The following is a 19,399-nucleotide window of genomic DNA, read 5'->3' on the forward strand; positions in this document are numbered from 1 at the left end:
GAAGACCATCTACAACATCTACTCTTTGCATTCTGTTCCTTAAATTCATCTCCAAGAAGAATAGCAACTCTTGCACTGTTACTTGAACCATGACTCAAAACAACCTGTCCATTCCAGTCTCTCTGCCACTGAATTTGATTATTACCATCCGTGTGAGTTTCTTGTAAAAAATATATCCCTCCAGAGCCTTCATAATAATATCCCTCCAACCTCCAGAGACGAGCTCCGAATCCACTGCGTAATTTACCATTAACTCTGTATCATCATGTTCATTGTCAGAGTCATCCATTAAAGAGTTAGTTCACCCAAAAATGAAAATTCTGTCTATAATTACTCACTCTCATGTTGTTCCCACCCCGTAAGACTTTCGTTCATCTTCTGAACACAAATTAAGATTTTTTAAAAAAATCTGAGAGCTTGTTTGCCGGCCCAGAAAGTAAGTAAAAACATTGCTAAAATAGTCCAAGTAAAAATAAAAAAAAACGACTTTATTTAACTATTCATTTTCTTCTGTGTGGGCCTCTGAGTGAGTTCACGTAACACAGCGCTTCTGGGTTGTACGGCAGAACGTAGGCTCACTATTAGCCGACGCTGGTCATGTGTGTGATGCGTGTGATGCTGGCCAATAGAGGCTATGTTCTGAATTACCCGTTAAATCCAAAGGTTCTTGAGATAAAATGTAATCTTTACTCAGATTAAACGAGTCATCAGTAGAATCACTCTCAATTTTATCAGGCTACGACTGTCCTCCATCGCAAATCAAATCATTTTCAGGCATGGACTGCAAACACACCTGTCCCGGGCTCGTCTCTGCCTGCGTTACAGCGGGAACATGACTCGGGCCAGCCTCCTCCTCAACAGCCTCCGCCAGGCCATCTCCAGATACCTCCAGCACCGGTCTCCTCAGGCAAGTCACCGGGAGCAGAAAGTGCTCCGTCCGGATGAGGTTCTGATGCTGAAAAGACATCACGTGTCTAATCTCTGGATTTTTACATCCAAGAGGAATAATTTGTATAGGACTCACTATTTTACCATACCTCTGGAGTATTTGCTCTAGTTTTTCATTTTTAACAAACGCAATGGCTTTGTTCATATCAATGGATCTGATATTTGCACCACCGATCGCTGCACTCGCACGTCCTGATTCTGCTGAGTTAGACGTGTTCCTGGGACAACAAGGGAGGTGCTTAAGGTAAAATTGATCAACCAATCAGATTCATCAAATTGATCAACCAATCATATTCATCACGTGACATCATCCAGATTGAGCGCCACATTTTGAGTTTGGCAGCCTTGAACCTTCAACGTCTCTACTTTTATCGAGGTAAGTGCAATTTCTTTAACATTTATAATTTCAAATGTGTCCATATATGCTACTCAATACTCTCCTCAGTATAATGTGCTAATTTCAATTTCACGATTAATTAATTAATTAAATTAATCTAAGCTGCTCATATAAGGTGCAAATCGACCAAACCCCCGCGCCCCCTCATATGGTGTGGTGTTTCCCCCGGGCCGTGATCGTTTAGCCGGATACTTTCTCCCGTTGATTTATTACTTTTTCCCGTGCATTCGTTTAGCCGACCCTTATACTAATCCACTTTCGCGGATGGGACCAAAAACCAATAATGCGGGTTATTCAATCGCTGTAGCCTATTTAAATAATAATTATAATATAATATTTAAATATATATATATATACAAGAAACACTGTAATTTACCAATGTAATAATAATGAAATATATTGTGTTGTTGACCCAGGGACATCATTCCTTAGAACTTATATAATATAAGACAAACAGTAATATAATACTGTAGGCTATTTAAATTATAATAATAATAATAATAATACAATATCTTATATAAGGAAAACTGGAATCTACCACTTTGTAATAATAATGAAATATATTGTGTTGACCCAGGGACATCATATTTTTATGTTGACCCAGGGACATCATTCCTTATAACTCATATAATATAAGACAAACAGTAATCTATCACTGTATTTAAATAATAATAATAATAATAATAATAATAATAATACAATATCTAAAATAAGACAAACTGTAATCTACTACTATATGTAATTATAATGAAATATATTGTGTTGTTGACCCAGGGACATCATTCCTTATAACTTATATAATATAAGACAAACAGTAATCTATCACTGTATTTAAATAATAATAATAATAATAATAATACAATATTTAATATAAGACAAACTGGAATCCACTACTATGTAATAATAATGAAATATATTGTGTTGTTGACCCAGGGACATCATTCCTTATAACTTATATAATATAAGACAAACAGTAATATAATACTGTATTTAAATAATAATAATAATAATAATACAATATCTTATATAAGGAAAACTGGAATCCACTACTATGTAATAATAATGAAATATATTGTGTTGTTGACCCAGGGACATCATTCCTTATAACTCATTTAATATAAGACAAACAGTAATGTAATACTGTATTTAAATTATAATAATAATAATACAATATCTTATATAAGGAAAACTGGAATCTACCACTTTGTAATAATAATGAAATATATTGTGTTGACCCAGGGACATCATATTTTTATGTTGACCCAGGGACAGCATTCATTATAACTCATATAATATAAGACAAAAAGTAATATATCACTGTATTTAAATAATAATAATAATAATAATACAATATCTAAAATAAGACAAACTGGAATCTACTACTATATGTAATTATAATGAAATATATTGTGTTGTTGACCCAGGGACATCATATTTTTATGTTGACCCAGGGACAGCATTCATTATAACTTATATAATATAAGACAAACAGTAATCTATCACTGTATTTAAATAATAATAATAATAATAATACAATATTTAATATAAGACAAACTGGAATCCACTACTATGTAATAATAATTAAATATATTGTGTTGTTGACCCAGGGACATCATTCCTTATAACTTATATAATATAAGACAAACAGTAATCTATCACTGTATTTAAATAATAATAATAATAATAATAATAATACAATATCTTATATAAGGAAAACTGGAATCTACCACTTTGTAATAATAATGAAATATATTGTGTTGACCCAGGGACATCATATTTTTATGTTGACCCAGGGACATCATATTTTTATGTTGACCCAGGGACAGCATTCATTATAACTTATATAATATAAGACAAACAGTAATCTATCACTGTATTTAAATAATAATAATAATACAATATCTTATATAAGGAAAACTGGAATCTACCACTTTGTAATAATAATGAAATATATTGTGTTGTTGACCCAGGGACATCATTCCTTATAACTTATATAATATAAGACAAACAGTAATATAATACTGTATTTAAATAATAATAATAATAATACAATATTTAATATAAGACAAACTGGAATCCACTACTATGTAATAATAATGAAATATATTGTGTTGTTGACCCAGGGACATCATTCCTTATAACTCATTTAATATAAGACAAACAGTAATGTAATACTGTATTTAAATAATAATAATAATAATACAATATCTTATATAAGGAAAACTGGAATCCACTACTATGTAATAATAATGAAATATATTGTGTTGTTGACCCAGGGACATCATTCCTTATAACTCATTTAATATAAGACAAACAGTAATGTAATACTGTATTTAAATTATAATAATAATAATAATAATACAATATTTAATTTAAGACAAACTGGAATCTACTACTATATGTAATAACAATTAAATATATTGTGTTGACTCAGGGACATCATATTTTTATGTTGACCCAGGGACAGCATTCATTATAACTTATATAATATAAGACAAACAGTAATCTATCACTGCATTTAAATAATAATAATAATAATAAAACAATATTTAATTTAAGACAAACTGGAATCTACTACTATATGTAATAATAATGAAATATATTGTGTTGTTGACCCAGGGACATCATTCCTTATAACTTATATAATATAAGACAAACAGTAATATAATACTGTATTTAAATAATAATAATAATAATACAATATCTTATATAAGGAAAACTGGAATCTACCACTTTGTAATAATAATGAAATATATTGTGTTGACCCAGGGACATCATATTTTTATGTTGACCCAGGGACAGCATTCATTATAACTCATATAATATAAGACAAAACGTAATATATCACTGTATTTAAATAATAATAATAATAATAATACAATATCTAAAATAAGACAAACTGGAATCTACTACTATATGTAATAACAATTAAATATATTGTGTTGACTCAGGGACATCATATTTTTATGTTGACCCAGGGACAGCATTCATTATAACTTATATAATATAAGACAAACAGTAATCTATCACTGCATTTAAATAATAATAATAATAATAAAACAATATTTAATTTAAGACAAACTGTAATCTACTACTATATGTAATTATAATGAAATATATTGTGTTGTTGACCCAGGGACATCATATTTTTATGTTGACCCAGGGACAGCATTCATTATAACTTATATAATATAAGACAAACAGTAATATATCACTGCATTTAAATAATAATAATAATAATAATACAATATTTAATATAAGACAAACTGGAATCCACTACTATGTAATAATAATTAAATATATTGTGTTGTTGACCCAGGGACATCATTCCTTATAACTTATATAATATAAGACAAACAGTAATATAATACTGTATTTAAATAATAATAATAATAATAATACAATATCTTATATAAGGAAAACTGGAATCTACCACTTTGTAATAATAATGAAATATATTGCGTTGTTGACCCAGGGACATCGTATTTTTATGTTGACCCAGGGACATCATTCCTTATAACTTATATAATATAAGACAAACAGTAATCTATCACTGTATTTAAATAATAATAATAATAATAATAATACAATATTTAATATAAGACAAACAGTAATCTATCACTGTATTTAAATAATAATAATAATAATACACTATTTGATATAAGACAAACTGGAATCCACTACTATGTAATAATAATTAAATATATTGTGTTGTTGACCCAGGGACATCATTCCTTATAACTTATATAATATAAGACAAACAGTAATATAATACTGTATTTAAATAATAATAATAATAATACAATATCTTATATAAGGAAAACTGGAATCTACCACTTTGTAATAATAATGAAATATATTGTGTTGTTGACCCAGGGACATCATTCCTTATAACTCATATAATATAAGACAAAAAGTAATATATCACTGTATTTAAATAATAATAATAATAATAATAATAATAATAATACAATATCTAAAATAAGACAAACTGTAATCCACTACTATGTAATAATAATTAAATATATTGTGTTGTTGACCCAGGGACAGCATTCCTTATAACTCATATAATATAAGACAAACAGTAATATATCACTGCATTTAAATAATAATAATAATAATACTAATAATACAATATTTAATATAAGACAAACAGCAATCTAACACTATGTCACAATAATAATAATAGTAATAATAATTATTATAACTCATTATCTTGTGCTGACCCAGGGTGTTATGAATGAAATTCAAATATTATGTAGAGCATTTGCAGTGTTGGCCTGGGAACATCATTGAGTTATATTTACTCTAATAATAATAGAGGTTACACTATCTTAAGAATATATGGTAACACTTTACAATGAGGTTCATTTATTAAACATTAGTTTTAATTTATTAACTAACATGAACTAACAATGAGGAATACATTTGTTACAGTATTTATTAATCTTTGTTAATGTTAGTTAATATGAATAAAGCTGTTCATTGTTAGTTCATGTTAGTTCACAGTGCATTAACTCATGTTAACAAGATTTTAATAAAGTATTAGTAAATGTTGAAATTAACATTAACAAAGATGAATAAATGCTGTATAAGTGCAGTTCATTATTTGTTAATGTTAACTAATGTAGTAAACTAATGAACCTTATTGTAAAGTGTTACCGAATATATTAATTGGTGATAGTTTCTTCATCTTCTTCTTCATCTTCTTCTTCTTCTTATTATTATTATTATTTGTTACTAAGAGCTTCATCCTGAGACAACAACCCTAGAGTTAATAAATATTTTTCTCCCCAGATTGTAAAGAGAAATGGAGGATTTCATTATGAAAACAGTGTTGCGTGAAGAGAGACAACGAGGAAAAAACAGAAATATTACAGTTGATGTGCATGTCCTGAAAAAAGAAGAAAACCATGAGATGTTCATTCAAGAACAACTTAAAATCTTGACAAATTTTAGAAACACAAATTCTGCAAGTAAAAAGGACAAGGATAAAGGGTACTACATTTTCTACTGTATCCGGTCAGGGAACCCTGTTGATGGAAGTTACAAGAGCTCAGGATGTATAGCTTACACATCATTTAGGGTTAAAAGTGATTGGCTGAGCCACAAAATCATTGTACAACGCACCAGCAAAGAGCACAATGGGCACAACGCAACTTGTGAACAAGAAGGACACTTTCAAACAGTGTGTCAAGATTTGGTCAAACAAATTGAAGAATGGATCTCATTGGGTGTCAAGCCAGATATCATTCTACTGGAAGCCCACAAATGGTCCAGATCTCAAGGACACACAGACTTGAACAACCGTCAGTACTTTGTCACTCCAAAGGACATTGAGAATATACGTACATGCTTGGTACGCCGAAGCCACTTGCATAAAGATGATGCTGTTAGTTCAGCCAAGTTATTGACCAGTACCCTTAAGGACAATGTTGTTTTTTTTCAGCCTTTTTCCAATGAAAAGGATCTCATAATTATCCTTCAGACTCCCAACATGAGAGAGAATCTACACAGACATGGAAAGAACGTTATATTTTTGGATGCTACTCATTGCGTCAACCAGTATAAGTTTCCACTTTATACCCTGGCTATAAGAGATGACTATGGCCATGGAGTTCCAGTCGCTTTTATAGTAACAGACAATGAGAAAGAGGCAACACTAGAGATAGCTTTGCAGCAGTTAAGGAGAGTGTGTCCTGCTGCACCAAGGTATGTATATTTTAGTTTTTAGTTTGTTTAAATGTAGTAGAAGCATTGGTCTGGCCCGAGATATCACTGCCTTGCCAAAAATGTACTCGGTAACACTTTATTTTACAGTGTCCTTGTTACATATGTTACATGTACTTACCATGGTATTGTACATCTGTACATGGTTATGAACTTTTTTTTATGTCTTCTTTTAGTTTCTGTCATGTCTAGTTCAGTTAATTTTCCCTCATTGTGTCTCCCTATTACTTAACCATTCGCACCTGCTTCTGTTCCCCCTTATTAGTCCCCTTATAAAGTCTCCCTGTTCTGTTCAGCACCTGGTCAGTGATTGTATATGTTACCCTTTGTGTGCGTGTACTCTTCATCTTCCTGGATTAAATAGCAATTGTTTGGATTATCTTCGTCTTTGTGAACTATTGAATTGACTACACCACATTGGTCATGCATTAATGTGACAACATCCACAAGAAAAACACTGCATAAGATTTAAAAGACTTGTTTTCAGAGAATGTATATATATATATATATATTAGTTAACATGGCTATTGTTTCTTCATCCTTCTTGTATGCTATTTTATTTCCTCTAGGTGCTTTATGGTGGATAAGGATATGTGTGAGATTAATGCCTTGAAGAAAGTCTTCCCAGAGTCAGATATCTTGCTTTGCTGGTATCATGTTATGCAAGTATGTATGCATACAGATTTATGTATTCTTTATATTTGGAAAATGTACCAATACCAAAGTTATTTATTGTCTCTGTTTTCAGGCTGTTGTGCGCTGGCTTTCAAAGACAGACTCTGGAGTCAGTGGGCCATCAAATACTGATGTTAGAACAGAAATAATCTCCTTCGTCAGAAAGATGAAGCTTTGTGCAACAGTGCGTAAAATCAACAATTCAATTTTGTACTATTACTATTTATATAACTATTTTAAAGTAAACATTAAATCACCTATTTTTATTTTATTTTTTGTTAAAATAGCATCAAGATTTTAAGTCAACTGCTGAGCAATTCCTCAAGAGGTTTGAAGATTTCCCAGCTCTTTGCTCATACTTCAAGGATCACTGGCTGGAAATAGGACACACATGGTCTGACTATGGACGGTGCTACAACCATGCTGACTCCGATACAAACAATCTTGTTGAAAGGTAATATTTGAAATGAAACTTGATGTTGAACTAATGCAAATTAATGTAATAGAATCACAAGCATTTGGAATGTAGTTATATCAAAAGAAAAAACGAACATAATCAAATTAAAACGTATTGTTTTTCTTTGCTTGTCCAATTAGATTTTTCCATCGCCTAAAATATCAGTTTTTGGGTGGCATTAGGAACCGTAGACTGGATGATCTTATCAGCATTCTCATCAAGAAGACAGATGGATACTTCCAGGTCATTCACGATTTGCAGGCAGTTGGAAGAATGAAAAATGCCTCTTTGAAGTCAGAAGAAATACTTAAGTCTGCCTCTAGATTGGTGGAAAAAGGTTGGCAAGATAGCATTAAACTTATATCCAATGACACATACCTTTATGAAGTTCCATCAGAACAAACCCCTGGTCTATCCTACAAAGTTTGTCCATCTGAAAGTTTTTGTAGCTGCCCAATAGGAATCAGAGGACATCGCTGTAAACACCTGGTAGTTACTGATTTACTGAGTAAATATGACTCTCAAAAATTTTCTTCTTTGGATCATCAAATAAATGCACATGCTAGTGTACTTAAGCAAAATAAGCTCTACTCCATTCTGTGCTTTGACACAAAAGAGGTAGATGTACAAAGTGTATGTCTTGAGAGAATTTACCACACTTCTGCGATGACATTTCAATGCACCTGTTGTACATTCTCATACAATGAGAAATGTGCTTGCCTTCTACTGGCATGTGAATTATTTGATGTCATCTTGACAAGAGCTGTACCTACTTTATGGCAAGAAGACACGTCAATGCAGTTAAATGTGAACACAGCAGCAAACCACTCTAAAACTGAAGTGCAGAAGCTAAATGAAATACTGGAGAGTGTGCAGAAATGGCAGACAATTCCTCAGCACATTAGCCAGCAAATTAAAAACCTGCATGACAGTGTCACAAATGCCAGCATGACTAGAACGGCAGCAGCATTTCCAGCAGTAACTACAGACTTGACGAGAAAGATAAGACCATTGTTTCCACACAGAGCAAAAAACATGAAACGAAAGTATGGAAAGAATTTCAAGAGACGACAAACTAAATTCTAAAAATGAATGTAGATATGAAAAAACAACCCAAGGCACTGTGACAATGTAAAATATACATTTAAAATGAACTTGCTACATGCAAGTGTGCATATGAGAAATTAAGTGAAGGAGGCTGCTGTTTTTTGGTTTTGTTTATTTAACTGTATATATTTTTACATGCACTGTTGTAAAACATCTGAAATCTGAAAATTGTATTTCAAAAAAAAAAAAGCTAAATAAACCATGACTGTTTTATATTACTCAGCTGTCTGAATGTGTTCTGAATGGCTCAGTGAAACCTACTTTAACTGACTGATTAAAAATGAGATGACAATATCTAGCACTTGTGGTCCAAGTGTATGGGTCAGCAGACTAAAAGGTGATTCCTCTCCCAGTTTTTCCCTTAGCAAGCGCTGGAGGGTGCAGAGTGTATTCCTGTAAATATCAATGGACAGATATGTAAGCTTCCTGTAAATATCAATGGACAGATATGTAAGCAGGATGCAAGTTAAAAAATTCTAGATGTGGAAAGCAACTTACTTGGCAACGTCTGCCTCAGCACTGGGAACACTTGCCATCATGTCTATGTTTACATGTCGCCCAAGCATGGCTCCCAGCTCCTGGGCCAAATCTGTGGCCTCCCCTTCACTGAGAGCAGAGAAGATGCTGATCTTTGTCTTTGCTTTAATTGGGCGTTGTTCTCTGAGCTCCTCAGGGAGATCCTCTTTACGGACCTATAGGTAAAACCAATATGTTACTGTTTTATAAATGTTTTGCTCTAAATTAAAAGTATAGCTAATAGCTATACGGTTTATATAGAGCATATACAAACCCTAATCAAGCTTCTTAACATATTATTAGACATGTTTTCTGCCGTGATTCTTCTTTTCAGTTCATCTTGGGTTACAGTGTACTTTCTTTTGGTGCCTGGCACTGACAGCCTTCCCAGAACAGTATAGTTTCCTCCCTGAGTTGTTTTGTCCTCTTCTTTTTCCTCAGGTATGTTTTCTTCCTCTGTATCTTCTATCTTTCTTTTCTTTTCTTTGTTTTGCTCTTGCCCACTTTCAGCAACCGTTAGCTCCTCTTCACTTTCTCTTTCTTCTGCTTTGTTTTCCAGAACAGTATAGTTTCCTCCCTGAGTTGTTTTGTCCTCTTCTTTTTCCTCAGGTATGTTTTCTTCCTCTGTATCTTCTATTTTTCTTTTCTTTGCTTTGTTTTGCTCTTGCCCACTCTCAGCAACTGTTAGCTCCTCTTCACTTTCTCTTTCTTCTGCTTTGTTTTCCTCTGCTTCTCTTCCCTGTGCTGTATAAGCAAAACTCATTGTCAATCACCAGTATTACACGATTATTGTAGCACAGGTAAAGTACATATCATCTGCCATATCAAAACAACAGAAAGTTATGCTTGTGCTCCCTATGCTGTATTTAAAATATCTTCCTAAAATTTAAGAAAATAGTGGGGCATGATTTTAGGTTGTAATATTCATTAAATAATAAACAAATACACCTTCTATACTTCGCATTTTGTCCCTGATCTGTGCACGCCTTGAAAATGCATCAGCCAGTGTAAACCAGGATGTACAGTCAAGCTCATCGATTAGTTCTTTGGGAGGATCCTAGAGGAAGGAATTGAAACAAATAATTTGTTTTCTTTTAGTGCCATACACAGTGCCATGATAGAAAAAAAAGTGCTATATAGCCAACATCTACCAAACCATTTTACTCACCTTCAGAAATTTCTCTGCATAGAGTAACACAAATATGCCGCATTCAGAGGTGTTTCCGTGCTGTCCGGGTACCCGCACTTTCAGGGCTGGCATAGAATCTGCAGAAAATGTACGGGGCTTTGTTCTTGTGTTTTTCCACATTTCTGTTAAGTAACTGAAAGACAAAAACAACATTATTAAATGTTTATCTCTATGACATGCAGACACATCTTTTGTTTTGCAACATTACTCTTACTTATATCTTAAAGCGATAGGTCACGCAAAAAAGAAAAATCTATTAATCTATCAATCATTTAATCACCCTTGTACTTCAAATGACTACCTTATGCCGAACAGAACATGAGAAGATTGTCAACTTTGAGGATTGACCTTCTCATTCAGTTTACAGTCAATGACAATTGTTATTATAAAACTTAATTATTTCAAACTTTATAAATAGAGAATGAACAGTCCTGAAATTACATCTATCTCTGTGACAGCCCTATACTGTAATGAAAGTGTCTGTGGACCACAGTCTAATTATTTGTTTTGCCAAACAGAAGACTTTAAGGCACTGTTTATCCCTTTATATATTAACAGGACAGCTAGAAACTAAGATTATTGTTTGATGACCATTATCCACTTTTCAAGTTTGCTGATATCAAATTTAATTTTAATTTTACTTTCTTATTGTTACAAACTTAGAGTATGGTTTAAGAAGCCTTGGAATATAATAAATGTGTAATGACTACTACTTTGCAGCTAACCCTGTGGTCCCTTTTCATGCTATATGGAGTTCAAAAGCTAAAAACTACTTATAATTGTCACTGTATGGTAATGATAAATCCTCAAAGTCCTCTTTTATGTTCCATAGAATAAAGTCATACATGTTTAAAACAAAATGAGGATGAGTAAAAAAACAAATATTTTGTGTTGTATTTACATAAAAATGTGGGCCAAAATACAACAGAACCAACCTTCGAATGTTTTGGAACACGTCCATGCTGTCGCTCACTTGCTCAGACTGGGAGTCTAGCATTAAAATGCAAGGCCTAATTGTACAACACAACTGATTAAACACAGAGAAATCTAACAATAGAAATGTTTGGTATAGGACTAAATGTAGCATTATTATTTCATTGTAGGGGTAACAGCACCAAATTTAATTACCCAAACACAAAATACATATTTACCTCCTTTTTTGCACCAATTTTCGCCCCCTTCGCATGTGTTCCACTTCTTCGTTTCCAGGGAAGCACACAATCACGAGTCTCCAGTGATTTCTGAAAAACATTAATATACACAATAAAAAACACAATATACAGTAAATCAAATAAGTTGTGATAATTGCATGGCATAATGTGCATAATGGCATTATGTGCCATTCACGGTGCTACTATAAGGAGCACACTCACTTCCCTTAATTATACATGTTTAAATGAACATCTAATATGTAACATGAAAACATTAGACTGGTTATTGCCTAATAAACCCCAATATGTGTTGTTACTGAGAATCAACAGACTGTTGGAAAGTGCGACTGTCATATTTGAGTTTTCCACAGAGCTGTCTAATAAGTAATAACAACCAGTAAATAAATAAAGTTCTCACCTAAGAACATTCTGGACTATCAAAAGATAGTCCTTTTTAAAAATGTCCTCCTGTTTTGTCCAGTTGATGACACCAGAAAATCCACTAAAATTGCATAGATGACATAATAAATCATGTGGTTACAATAATTCTTCAATATTAGGATTCAATATATAAAAAAAGACACTACATGGCTTCTTAAAAGGCCATGGAAGGCTAGACACTGTAGCATAAACATCCTCAAATACAGGTGCTGGTCATATGATTAGAATATCATCAAGTAGTTGATTTATTTCACTAATTCCATTCAAAAAGTGAAACTTGTATATTATATTCATTCATTACACACAGACTGATATATTTCAAATGTTTATTTCTTTTAATTTTGATGATTATAACTGACAACTAAGGAAAATCCCAAATTCATTATCTCAGAAAATTAGAATATTACTTAATGGGATAGTTCACCCAAAAATGATAATAATGTCAGTAATTACTCACCCTCAAGTTGTTCCAACCCCGTAAGACCTTCGTTGATCTTCGGAACACAATTTAGGATATTTTTGATGAAAAGTATTGTCGTCGCTTGATAAATTTAAGATTGAGCCACTGTAGTCACTTGGACTATATTAACGATCTCTTTAATAACTTTTCTGACCCAGCAAGTTACAGTGTCTCTGAAAGCCTATGGAGGAGTGAGACAGCTCTCAGATTTCATCAAAAATATCCTAAATTGTGTTCCGAAGATCAACGAAGTTCTTACGGGGTTGTAACAACATGAGGTTGAGTAATTACTGACATTATTTACATTTTTGGGTGAACTATCACTTTAAGACCAATACAAAGAAAGGATTTTTAGAAATATTGGCCACCTGAAAAGTGTGAGCATGTACAGCACTCAATACTTAGTTGGGGCTCCTTTTGCCTGAATTACTGCAGCAATGCGGCGTGGCATGAGTCGGTCAGTCTGTGGCACTGCTCAGGTGTTATGAGAGCCCAGGTTGCTCTGATAGTGGCCTTCAGCTCTTCTGCATTGTTGGATCTGGCATATCACATCTTCCTCTTCACAATACCCCAAAGATGTTCTATAGGGTTAAGGTCAGGCGAGTTTGCTGGTCAATTAAGAACAGGGATACCATGGTCCTTAACCCAGGTACTGGTAACTTTGGCACTGTGTGCAGGTGCCAAGTCCTGTTGGAGAATGAAATCTGCATCTCCATAAAGTTGGTCAGCAGCAGGACGCATGAAGTGCTCTAAAACTTCTTGGTAGACGGCTGCGTTGACCTTGGACCTCAGAAAACACAGTGGACCAACACCAGCAGATGACATGGCTCCCCAAACCATCACTGACTGTGGAAACTTTACACTGGACTTCAAGCATCGTGGATTGTGTGCCTCTCCTCTCTTCCTCCAGACTCTGGGACCCTGATTTCCAAAGGAAATGCTAAATTTACTTTCATCAGAGAACATAACTTTGGACCACTCAGCAGCAGTCCAGTCCTTCTTGTCTTTAGCCCAGGCAAACGCTTCTGACGCTCTCTGTTGTTCAAGAGTGGCTTGACACAAGAAATGCAACAACTGAAACCCATGTCTTGCATACGTCTGTGCGTAGTGGTTCTTGAAGCACTGACTCCAACTGCAGTCCACTCTTTGTGAATCTCCCCCACATTTTTGAATGGGTTTTGTTTCACAATCCTCTCCAGGGTGCGGTTATCCCTATTGCTTGTACAATTTTTCTACCACATCTTTTCCTTCCCTTCGCCTCTCTATTAATGTGCTTGGACACAGAGCTCTGTGAACAGCCAGCCTCTTTTGCAATGAACTTTTGTGTCTTGCCCTCCTTGTGCACGGTGTCAATGGTCGTCTTTTGGACAACTGTCGAGTCAGCAGTCTTCCCCATGATTGTGTAGCCTACAGAACTAGACTGAGAGACCATTTAAAGGCCTTTGCAGGTATTTTGAGTTAATTATCAGATTAGAGTGTGGCACCAGGTGTCTTCAATATTGAACCTTTTCACAATAGGCCTATACTGAGATACTGAATTTGGGATTTTCCTTAGTTGTCAGTTATAATCATCAAAATTAAAAGAAATAAACATGTGAAATTCATCAGTCTGTGTGTAATGAATGAATATAATATACAAGTTTAAATTTTTTAATGGAATTAGTGAAATAAATCAACTACTTGATGATATTCTAATCATATGAAACTGGCTGTTTAATTCAAATGAATTTATCTTTCTTAACATATCAGTAACTATACCTGGTTGTTAATTTGGTGTAAAAATGCACTGGATAGATCAAGGATTTCCGCCTTATATGGCGTCCTGATTCTTCATGAACAGACCTAAAAAGATTTAGTAGAAAATTATTACTAAGAATATTATGATTAGCAGTGTTATGATGCTTCAAAAGAATTACCTCAATACAATATCCATTACAATGTCATTCAGCCACATTCCATCATCTAGTGATGCAAGTGACTCTTTTGTCAATAAGGGCGCACGGAAGGACCTCAAATGAAAAAGTACAAAAACACATTTTTGTAAAAATATTAATATAAGTCAAACTTCTGGTTTATATACAGATAGACAATATTTTAATGAATATTTACCCTTTATCGTTCTCCATGGATGAGCGCTATCTGTACAAAGAAGAAAATTAATGTTAACATTAAGAAATTTAAATTATATATTTAAATACAGTGATAGATTACTGTTTGTCTTATATTAGATGAGTCATAAGGAATGCTGTCCCTGGGTCAACATAAAAATACGATGTCCCTGAGTCAACACAATGTATTTAATTATTATTACATATAGTAGTAGATTACAGTTTGTCTTAAATTAAATATTGTTTTATTATTATTATTATTTAAATGCAGTTATATATATTACTGTTTGTCTTATATTATATAAGTTATAAGGAATGATGTCCCTGGGTCAACAACACAATATATTTAATTATTATTACATAGTGGATTCCAGTTTGTCTTATATTAAATATTGTATTATTATTATTATAATTTAAATACAGTGATAGATTACTGTTTGTCTTATATTATATAAGTTATAATGAATGCTGTCCCTGGGTCAACATAAAAATATGATGTCCCTGGGTCAACACAATATATTTCATTATTATTACAAAGTGGTAGATTCCAGTTTTCCTTATATAAGATATTGTATTATTATTATTATTATTTAAATACAGTATTACATTACTGTTTGTCTTATATTATATAAGTTATAAGGAATGATGTCCCTGGGTCAACAACACAATATATTTAATTATTATTACATAGTAGTGGATTCCAGTTTGTCTTATATTAAATATTGTATTATTATTATTATTATTATTATTATTTAAATACAGTGATAGATTACTGTTTGTCTTATATTATATGAGTTATAAGGAATGATGTCCCTGGGTCAACATAAAAATATGATGTCCCTGGGTCAACACAATATATTTCATTATTATTACAAAGTGGTAGATTCCAGTTTTCCTTATATAAGATATTGTATTATTATTATTATTATTTAAATACAGTATTATATTACTGTTTGTCTTATATTATATAAGTTATAAGGAATGATGTCCCTGGGTCAACAACACAATATATTTAATTATTATTACATAGTAGTGGATTCCAGTTTGTCTTATATTAAATATTGTATTATTATTATTATTATTATAATTTAAATACAGTGATAGATTACTGTTTGTCTTATATTATATAAGTTATAATGAATGCTGTCCCTGGGTCAACATAAAAATATGATGTCCCTGGGTCAACATAAAAATACGATGTCCCTGGGTCAACACAATATATTTCATTATTATTACATATAGTAGTAGATTCCAGTTTGTCTTAAATTAAATATTGTTTTATTATTATTATTATTATTTAAATGCAGTGATATATTACTGTTTGTCTTATATTATATAAGTTATAATGAATGCTGTCCCTGGGTCAACATAAAAATATGATGTCCCTGGGTCAACAACACAATATATTTCATTATAATTACATATAGTAGTAGATTACAGTTTGTCTTATTTTAGATATTGTATTATTATTATTATTATTTAAATACAGTGATATATTACTTTTTGTCTTATATTATATGAGTTATAATGAATGCTGTCCCTGGGTCAACATAAAAATATGATGTCCCTGGGTCAACACAATATATTTCATTATTATTACAAAGTGGTAGATTCCAGTTTTCCTTATATAAGATATTGTATTATTATTATTATTATTTAAATACAGTATTATATTACTGTTTGTCTTATATTATATAAGTTATAAGGAATGATGTCCCTGGGTCAACAACACAATATATTTCATTATTATTACATAGTAGTGGATTCCAGTTTGTCTTATATTAAATATTGTATTATTATTATTATTATTATTTAAATACAGTGATAGATTACTGTTTGTCTTATATTATATAAGTTATAATGAATGCTGTCCCTGGGTCAACATAAAAATATGATGTCCCTGGGTCAACAACGCAATATATTTCATTATAATTACATATAGTAGTAGATTACAGTTTGTCTTATTTTAGATATTGTATTATTATTATTATTATTTAAATACAGTGATAGATTACTGTTTGTCTTATATTATATGAGTTATAAGGAATGATGTCCCTGGGTCAACATAAAAATATGATGTCCCTGGGTCAACACAATATATTTCATTATTATTACAAAGTGGTAGATTCCAGTTTTCCTTATATAATATATTGTATTATTATTATTATTATTATAATTTAAATAGCCTACAGTATTATATTACTGTTTGTCTTATATTATATAAGTTCTAAGGAATGATGTCCCTGGGTCAACAACACAATATATTTCATTATTATTACATTGGTAAATTACAGTGTTTCTTGTATATATATATATATTTAAATATTATATTATAATTATTATTTAAATAGGCTACAGCGATTGAATAACCCGCATTATTGGTTTTTGGTCCCATCCGCGAAAGTGGATTAGTATAAGGGTCGGCTAAACGAATGCACGGGAAAAAGTAATAAATCAACGGGAGAAAGTATCCGGCTAAACGATCACGGCCCGGGGGAAACACCACACCATATGAGGGGGCGCGGGGGTTTGGTCGATTTGCACCTTATATGAGCAGCTTAGATTAATTTAATTAATTATTAATCGTGAAATTGAAATTAGTACATTATACTGAGGAGAGTATTGAGTAGCATATACGGACACATTTGAAATTATAAATGTTAAAGAAATTGCACTTACCTCGATAAAAGTAGAGACGTTGAAGGTTCAAGGCTGCCAAACTCAAAATGTGGCGCTCAATCTGGATGATGTCACGTGATGAATATGATTGGTTGATCAATTTGATGAATCTGATTGGTTGATCAATTTTACCTTAAGCACCTCCCTTGTTGTCCCAGGAACACGTCTAACTCGGCAGAATCAGGACGTGCGCTGCACTCACAGCTATCAGACAATCCTCCACTGACACTGCGGCCTCAGGCATGCATTTACAACCATGTTTAAGTGTTAACCGTGAGAAATCCCCCATTTCCGACCCCATTATCCCTACTCACTGACCGAAGTCAGGGAATAAAAATAAAAAAAACTAAATAACTAAATCTATAATCTATAACTAGCAAAAAAAAGTATGAAAATCAAATAAAAAGTACATAAATCTCACTCAAACAGAGAGACACTTTCACTCCCAACAACTGGCTCCTTCCACACACACTCACACATGCGCAGAGAGAGAGAGAGAGAGAGAGAGAGAGAGAGAGAGAGAGAGAGATGTGGCAGAAGGTTCCCTTTAGGAGTGGTTTAATACTGTTTCCGTGGCTTCTTCACCACGCCTGTTTGTTCTGTTTTCTTGCACTTTGAGTCAGCTGACCCCTCGAGCCCTTTGTTAGGAATGAAATTCAGCATATTCATAACCTCACTACCTGCCACCTTGTTCTGTCTGACTAGATACATACTAGCTGACTAGCTTAAAGGAGCTTCATAAATTGTGGCCTGTAGCTTTTAAAATGGAAATTCTGAATGAAACGGAAATTCAGGGTGGTAAAAACCCGAAAAGCCTCTTTATCCCATTCCAGTTCCAGGTATTTAAAATAAACATGCCATGAGATGTTAAGAAGCAGATACACAGGATGGACTCATAAACTCCTGAGAGAGGCCCATTAATCTGAGCGTCACTCTCAACCACTTCAAATCATCAGCTGTGTTTGTTTCAGTGGCCGGAGCTTCACCTCACCACACGTCAGCTGGTCAGCGTACTTATTTAGCAAAGTCAGGCATGTGCGTGTTAGGCATAAACCTTTACATGTATGCATTTGGAGATAAACTGCTTTTATCCACAGTTTTGATTCCCAGGGAATGCATGAACTGATCAAATATACACCATGAATGTTAATGTAAGTTACCATTATCCTGAGTTGAATTCCTGCAAATAAGTGTCTGTGGATCAAGCTAAAGGCCCAGCTTTGAATGGCTGTTTGTTAATATCCATTTCTGAACATCTGATCACACATCTGGTCAGTCAGGGCACCCTCATTTACATATTCTACAAGAGACCACTTTATTAAATTAACCCCTTCACCCACATCCCCCATGTTGGCAAGTGGTACATAAATGACAAACCCAAAATAAAAAGGTCAGAATAAGTAATTCTGACATATAACCAACATATTTTAGAAAGCAAACACTTGAGAGTTTTCAGTTCAAGACTCAGAATTACTCTAGTCAAGTCATCTTCATTTATAGCGCTTTTAACAATATTCCCTACAAACCAAGCCTAAACAAAA

General features: G+C 32.9%; 2 protein-coding genes across 2 annotated transcripts; one reads left to right on the top strand and one right to left on the bottom strand.

The window, feature by feature from the left end:
- Positions 1-1,270: 1,270 nt before the first annotated feature.
- On the top strand, positions 1,271-8,829 carry LOC307005667 (uncharacterized protein; the record flags this gene model as incomplete). The annotated part of the gene is made up of 7 exons (XM_079626037.1): positions 1,271-1,324; positions 6,143-7,057; positions 7,645-7,741; positions 7,824-7,934; positions 8,038-8,204; positions 8,348-8,696; positions 8,824-8,829. Exons 2-7 carry the CDS (start codon positions 6,156-6,158, stop codon positions 8,827-8,829), a joined length of 1,632 nt encoding a protein of 543 aa, XP_079482163.1. The 5' UTR covers positions 1,271-1,324; positions 6,143-6,155.
- Positions 8,830-9,524: 695 nt separating this feature from the next.
- LOC307006025 (uncharacterized protein) lies at positions 9,525-17,877 on the bottom strand. Its single transcript, XM_079626620.1, has 12 exons — positions 17,859-17,877; positions 15,181-15,210; positions 14,988-15,051; positions 14,830-14,913; positions 12,589-12,672; positions 12,171-12,260; positions 11,955-12,029; positions 10,999-11,152; positions 10,779-10,887; positions 10,105-10,574; positions 9,813-10,006; positions 9,525-9,707 (listed from the first exon to the last, which is right to left on the bottom strand). Exons 3-12 carry the CDS (start codon positions 15,023-15,025, stop codon positions 9,572-9,574), a joined length of 1,434 nt encoding a protein of 477 aa, XP_079482746.1. The 5' UTR covers positions 15,026-15,051; positions 15,181-15,210; positions 17,859-17,877; the 3' UTR covers positions 9,525-9,571.
- Between the last annotated feature and the right edge of the window lie 1,522 nt (positions 17,878-19,399).

This window comes from Phoxinus phoxinus, assembly GCF_949152265.1.
Source record: "Phoxinus phoxinus genome assembly, chromosome: 10".
NCBI classification, from domain to species: domain Eukaryota; kingdom Metazoa; phylum Chordata; class Actinopteri; order Cypriniformes; family Leuciscidae; genus Phoxinus; species Phoxinus phoxinus.